This window comes from Sinocyclocheilus anshuiensis, unplaced genomic scaffold (genome assembly GCF_001515605.1).
Source record: "Sinocyclocheilus anshuiensis isolate Anshui unplaced genomic scaffold, SAMN03320099.WGS_v1.1 scaffold455, whole genome shotgun sequence".
In the NCBI taxonomy this organism is placed as follows: domain Eukaryota; kingdom Metazoa; phylum Chordata; class Actinopteri; order Cypriniformes; family Cyprinidae; genus Sinocyclocheilus; species Sinocyclocheilus anshuiensis.
In genome coordinates this window covers 49,643-56,191 of record NW_015552560.1, presented here as the reverse complement: position 1 = coordinate 56,191, position 6,549 = coordinate 49,643, and the positions used below count along the sequence as shown (strand labels likewise).

The 6,549-nt window shown below is 34.7% G+C and overlaps 1 protein-coding gene across 1 annotated transcript in view; it reads left to right on the top strand.

Moving 5' to 3' along the window:
* Positions 1 to 2,366: 2,366 nt before the first annotated feature.
* Positions 2,367 to 6,549, top strand: part of LOC107664693 (WD repeat-containing protein 11-like) — a gene marked incomplete at its 3' end in the record, with an annotated part of 45,019 nt that continues 40,836 nt past the window's right edge. Inside the window, exons 1-2 of the mRNA XM_016455334.1 lie at positions 2,367 to 2,443; positions 2,614 to 2,793. Coding sequence (XP_016310820.1) covers positions 2,431 to 2,443; positions 2,614 to 2,793 — 193 coding nt within the window. The remainder of the gene's footprint in view (positions 2,444 to 2,613; positions 2,794 to 6,549) is intronic.

Here is a 6,549-nt window from a genome sequence, read left to right as displayed (position 1 = left end):
GCTTTTATTAAGTCTCTCATAAAAAAATCCACAACTTTACCCCAAAGAACTAGTAAATTACAGACCGATCTCGAATCTCCCTTTTCTGTCCACGATACTAGAAAAGATAGTATCCTCACAATTATATTCCTTAGAGAAAAATGGTAACTGTGAGGATTTCCAGTCAGGATTTAGACCATATCATAGTACTCCTGTGGTCATTCGCAGACATCCTGGCGCCCAGTCTATTGGGTGAGGGGTCTGTGACGACTTGTTAATCTAATGAATAACTGATTTGTTAAATCAAATGAAAAATTGTGTTTTTGATTGGTCCAGACACTACACTCAACATTCTGCCAAGATAACCAGCTTATTTTAAAAAAATAAGCTGGTTATCTTGGTTGAGTGGTGGTTGACTGGGTGGTTGACTGGTTTTGTTCTAGGCTTGATTGTGTTTATGGGGTGCAATCTAACGTGTTCATGCTTGTTTTTTTTAAAAAAACGCATTATTTTTCATATAATTTACCTTTATTCTTCATCGCTCTGTCCCTTCTCTGATAAACGTGCCGATCATTTCCTGCTTTTATGAAGCCCCTCCCTCAGAAATACGCAATGGACTCTGATTGGTTAACTAGTCCAGTGTGTTGTGATTGGCTAAACTGCCTCTAAGCGTCCCGCCCCTCTATGGCAAGCCATTTGGACTTTTATTCATTCTCAGGATATGAATTCTTGATATCAACAATTCAATTTTTACTAGTTAAAATGTTAATTCTTTATATCAGGAATTAGATTTCTACTAGTAAAAATAGCTATTTTTGATATCAGCAATTACATTTCCACTAGTAACAATGTCAATTCTTGATATCAACAATTCAATTTTCACTAGTTAAAATGCTAATTCTTGATATCAGGAATTACATTTCAACTAGTAAAAACTATAATTCTTGATATCTGTAATTGTATTTTCACTAGTTAAATGTCACCATAGGCTGCCATTCAAAATCAATTGTCGATATCAAGAATTAATTTCTTACTAGTTGAAATTCCAATTTCACATATCAGAAATACAATTCTTACTAGTAAAAACCTTTATTTTTGATATTAGTAATCCCCTGGTTACTAGTACAGATGTCTCTTCTTGATATCAACAATTTAATTATTGATATCAACAATTACATTTTTGATATCAACAATTTATTTGTCACTAGTGACAATGTTCCTTTCTGATATTATGAATGTGATTGTTACTAGTAAGAAAGCCATTTTGGATATCAGAAATTACCCTCCCAATTGAAAAGTAAAGTACGGTTTATTTAGGAAATTTGTATCTTTGTATCTAATGGTCTCTCTGAGGGCTAAGCCCCCCTGAGGATGAAACCCTAGAACCGCCCCTACATTTAAAATGTTTTTTAAATGATTTATCTATTTTGAGATAACAGTCTCTATTCCGTTTTATTTTGTGTTGTTTTGCCAAAACAACACTCAATGTTGAAAGGGATAGTAGAGACACGCACATTTCCAAAACTAGTCAAATATTGACTAATTATTTAAGGATACAATTGTTGTTAGGTCTTAAGTAAACTCATTTATAGTTACAAAGTAAAACAACAACAACAACAATATAGCCTAATAAAATAGCATAATAATAATTATAATTATATAAAATAGCCTAATAATAATAATAATAATAATAATAATAAGCAATCAACCAGATGGGCAAGATTACAAAATTCTTATTAAATCGTTGTCCATTCTCCGAACCCACTACAACTGAGAGATTGTTATTCATGTCTTAACGTTCAAAAGAGTGTATCAGTGCAGTGCCATATTTAATGTAACATTGAAATGGCTGAGACAGACATGAGAAAGAGGTTCAATAGACTTTATCATTCATTTTGTCCACCGATACTTCAAGAACTGGACAAGATGTTATATAAAAATAATGCCTATTAGGACATTACAGTGTGTATCACGTTTGGTCCCAATGGTCAAGAAGAATGGTCAATGGTATCCGAGCCGAGAGTGCAAATATGTCGGCTCATCAAACGTGTCGGTGTACATAATAATACATCAAAATGTACAGTTTAAAAAAACAAAAAACAAAGACACCCGCCTTAAAACAAACGAATTTGGGCACGCAATATTACGACTCATTCATGTAGCCTAAATACGATATTTACATTTTTTTTTTTTTTTAAAGTCCAGTAAAACGTTCAAACTTTGAACGCATTATTATCGGTTTTATTTTTCATTTTGGTTGTATTTTCTTATTTGATGTATTAGAAGAAAGTGTAATGAAACCAAAAATAAACATGAAAAAACGACATGAAGTTATTTTTTTATCAAGGTTGGAGCTAAAGTCTGCAGGGCTGGTGTGGGGTCTCCAGGACCGACGTTGGCCACCCCTGGATTAAATGGTTTAAAAACTCATTGGTTATTACCAGAGGTGTCATGACCATTCAAAGTGAGTTTTGAATATATAATAGATCAGATCCTTTCATTTCTAATGAGCAAAGCAAACCTGGTCTTTCATGAACTGGATTTAATTGTCACCTTCTCTCATTTGGCCTTAAAGACCTTGTTGTTTCATTTGATATGGTGTTAGATCAATTATGTAATCTGTCCCTATTCCAGGTCACAGTCTGATTTCTGGAGTGGACTCCCCACGACCTCTGGCAGGTCAACAGGAAGTACATCTGAAGTTCATGTTGACAGGCCTGCTGTCTGGCCTGCCCTTGCCCCCATTCTCCCTACGGATGTGCCCTCCACTTACCACCAAGAACATCAACCACTACCAGCCCTTATTGGCTGTGGGTGAGTACTTCACATGCAAAGACCAGACCATACATTTTTAGAGTTTTATGACAGTCAGTCTCAATACAAATGAATGGATAGTGCCAAACAGTTCAAGCTTGCTGCAAAATTGTTGTTGACTTACGAAAAAAGTATCTTCAAAAACTTTTTTTTTTTCATAGTATAGTTAAATTATATGTTTAGAGACTAATTTCGACAGAAAAATAAGACCATTCATTTTATGAATATATAGATTAGGGGTGTGCAATATTGACAAAAAGCATCACAATATTTTCTATGATTTTAGACTGTTTAATGTAGCTCAGAGGTGGCATGAATGCATAAATAATTCCAAATTAATATTTTTTTTTCAATTAATATTTGGATATGAAATTTATTTTTTATTTTTTAAATGAACTTTAAATATGAAACTAAAACCATCAGTACCATCAGTAGGTGGTCTCTATTTACTGTCCTCATGAGTCAGTCTTTAGCCCACGGATTTTAATCCCATCAAAAACTGGCAATTCCAGATCAAAATACAGTTAAATAAAAGTGTTTTCCCAAATCCTGATTTCTTGTTTTTTGCATATTTGTCATGCTTATGTAAATCTAACATAAAACAAAGGCAAGTTGGGTAAACACAAAATGCAGTTTTAAATGATAATATTATTTATTAAACAAAACCGTTATCTATTACCAACTGGGCCTGTGTAAAAATGTATTTGCCCCTGTAGTTACTAATTCCCAAATCTATGAAAGTGCACTGCATTCATAATGGGGTTCAGCTGGACTAGGTGTAACCAAGCCTGGTTACTGCCAGCCCTGTTCAATTAAATCAACACTTAACTAGAACTTTTCAACAGCAAGAATTTGGTTAAAAGGTCATACCCAGTAACACAATATGCGAAAGCTGAAAGAAACTCCAGAAATAATGACAAAGAAGGAAATTGAAATACATCAGTCTGGGAAGGATTACAAAGGTTCTTGGACTCTAAAGAACTACAGTGAGAGCCATTATTTCCATTATCACCAAAATTCCTCCAAGAGCACAGTGCAATCCGGGAAGTCACAAAAGACCCAAGGGGAACTGCAGGCCTCTCTTGCATCACTAATGATCACTGTTCATGACTCCACTATTTGAAATATACTGACCAAAAATGGCATTCATGGAGGTAGTTGTGAGGTGAAAACCACTGTTAACCTTACTAGAAAATCCTAAAGGAGAGTGTCCGGTCTTCAGTCTATAATAAATAATAAAGTTTTGGAGAGGCCTAGTCAGAGTCCTGACTTGAACCCTATTAAGATGCTGTGGCAGGACCTTAAATGGCCAATTCATGCACAAAAATCCAATGTGGCTGAACTAAAGCAATTTGGCAAACAAGAGGCCAAAATTTGACCACAGTGCTGTGAATAACTCCAGCATTTGGTTGCAGTTATTGCTGATAAAAGTTGCACAACCAGGTTTTAAGTTTAAAGGGGCCATTCATTTTTCACATGGGTGATAGGTGTTGGATAACTTTTTTTTTTTCTTCAGCGTGAGATACGTGTTTAAATTTCTCTGCTTATTTACATGCATTTATTATAAGCTTCCAGTTCTATAAACTCAAATTAATATTAATACATAAATTAAAAAATAAATAAAATTATTTTTAGTCCCAAGCAAGGGTGAGTTTCCCAAAAGGTGGCATCGTTGGTTAACTATGGTCGTTAGTTCCATTGAACTCTATTGGTAACGACGGACTATCAGGGTGCTTTTTTTAATTTTTTAATTTTTTTGCAAATTGAGTGACAGAATCCATCCAACGTCAGCATATTCATCATTAAAACAAGTACAATATAATTGTAGGTGGTACATATCACACACCTTATCATAGATGTTTCCTTCTCAAAATCAGTGTAGCATTGTGTATTAAGATGCACATATTGTGAGTTTGTTTTTTTCCCAAAAGTAATGTATAGTCTTTCTGTAAGTGAGACCACATTTTTTGAATCTGAAATGAATGTGCCAAGAGAACAAAATCATATGAGCTCAAATGACAAAACTGTCATAAAATCTTATGCAAATATCATTCATCACAGCATTTCAAAACAGCAAGGCCATACTGTAGCTGTTCTGTAATTCCTTCTTAAAGATTCTGCAAAGATTGAAAGCATTGCACAGATATTAAAAACTCAAGTGCATAATTTACAAAACAAATTAAACTTTGACAATTTGTAGACTAATGTATGATTTGAACTAGCTGTGGCTAAAAATAGAGCTTTAATTGAGTTACATCTGTTACTCCGTAACAGAGAAATGCAAAATATATTACAGTTTAAAGACCTTCTAAGTATGTGAAGATCTGTTATATTGCATTATAGAAATATCAATGTGTTCCAAATGAGGTTTCACCTGGTTTAGTCAATGAATCTTGTAAATTGTAATTTGAGCTCTGTGATTGGTGGTGTTATTTTCTCCACTCGTCATCTCATTAATGGAGTCAACGCAGTGGTGCAGTCTTGATGAGATTTTGTTGCTCCCTGAATGCACTATACATCCAATTGAGCAAGCACACCAAGCATTTTAAAGTGAATTCCTCTTGACGGATGCCTTTCTAAAGTAACTCTATAGCACAGTTTTTCAGGAGTGCCTCAGGGATGATAAACTTCAAACTCTCTTTCTGCCTCAATGCACAAGAAATTTTGCTGAATTATTCCCAATAGCGTTTTTTTTTTTAACCGTCTCAAAACTTCAAAGAAGCGATCTTGATGAGTGGTCATTTAGTACTAGAGGAAAAGAAACTCCATCTGCGACTGACTCTGCTGGTGTGACATTTGAAGCCAGACAATTGTACAATTTTAGATGTATCAGTGTCAGTCAGTTCAGTCTACATACAATCCATAAGAGCCTTTGAACTGAAACCAAGAGCCTGGTCTTCACTGATACAAATTAAGTGAATATTAAGCTGTCTCAAGCACTCAGATCTGAAATTACTCTTGCTTGTCTTATAAAACTCTTTGATTGATGGAAAATTATCTATGAATAGCCTGTGCGCACTGTGGTGCCTACTACGTATTTCCTGTGTATTTCCAGCTCATTATTTTGTGCCAAATGATTCTGTGGACGTTATAGCAAACATATCTACAGTGGCCGAGAGAGCTCAACGCACTGCAATGGGGGAAAAAAATAAAATAAAATTCTCGCAAATAGAATAATACACCAGCAAATTAAGAAAACATCTTTATCAGTTTGACAGCAATGCTGCAACGCAACTCACAACGCAACCAAATTCAGAAACGTGTTGCAAATAGCACAGACCACAACGGAAATGTTTCCAGGGGACCTGATCAAGTGATGAACCTGACTGGGCCTGGGACATGCTTGTTGTTCAATGTGTACTCGTGGTGTTGTCGATGACCTGAAATTGTTTATTTTAAAATCCTGATTGTATGATTCCTTATCCTTTTGTTTATTATTTGTCTAAATAATCTGACAAAATATGCAATTAACTGTGACTCGCAATTAATGCAATTAACTCGTGGCAAAAACAGAGAAACAAATAGAGACATAATTAGCGTAGCTGCTGTTCCAGCCAACTTGGCAATGTTTCTAAGATGGAAGAATGCTGTTTTTGTAACATGGGAAACATGATTTTCAAAAGACTTTGAAAAGACAAGTTGCTATCTAATATAAAACCCAGATTTTTGACTGTAGTTTTGTAATCGATCTATGAGTATGTCATGATCTATAGTGTCGAACGCAGCACTAAGATCAAGTAAAACTAGCAATGAGAT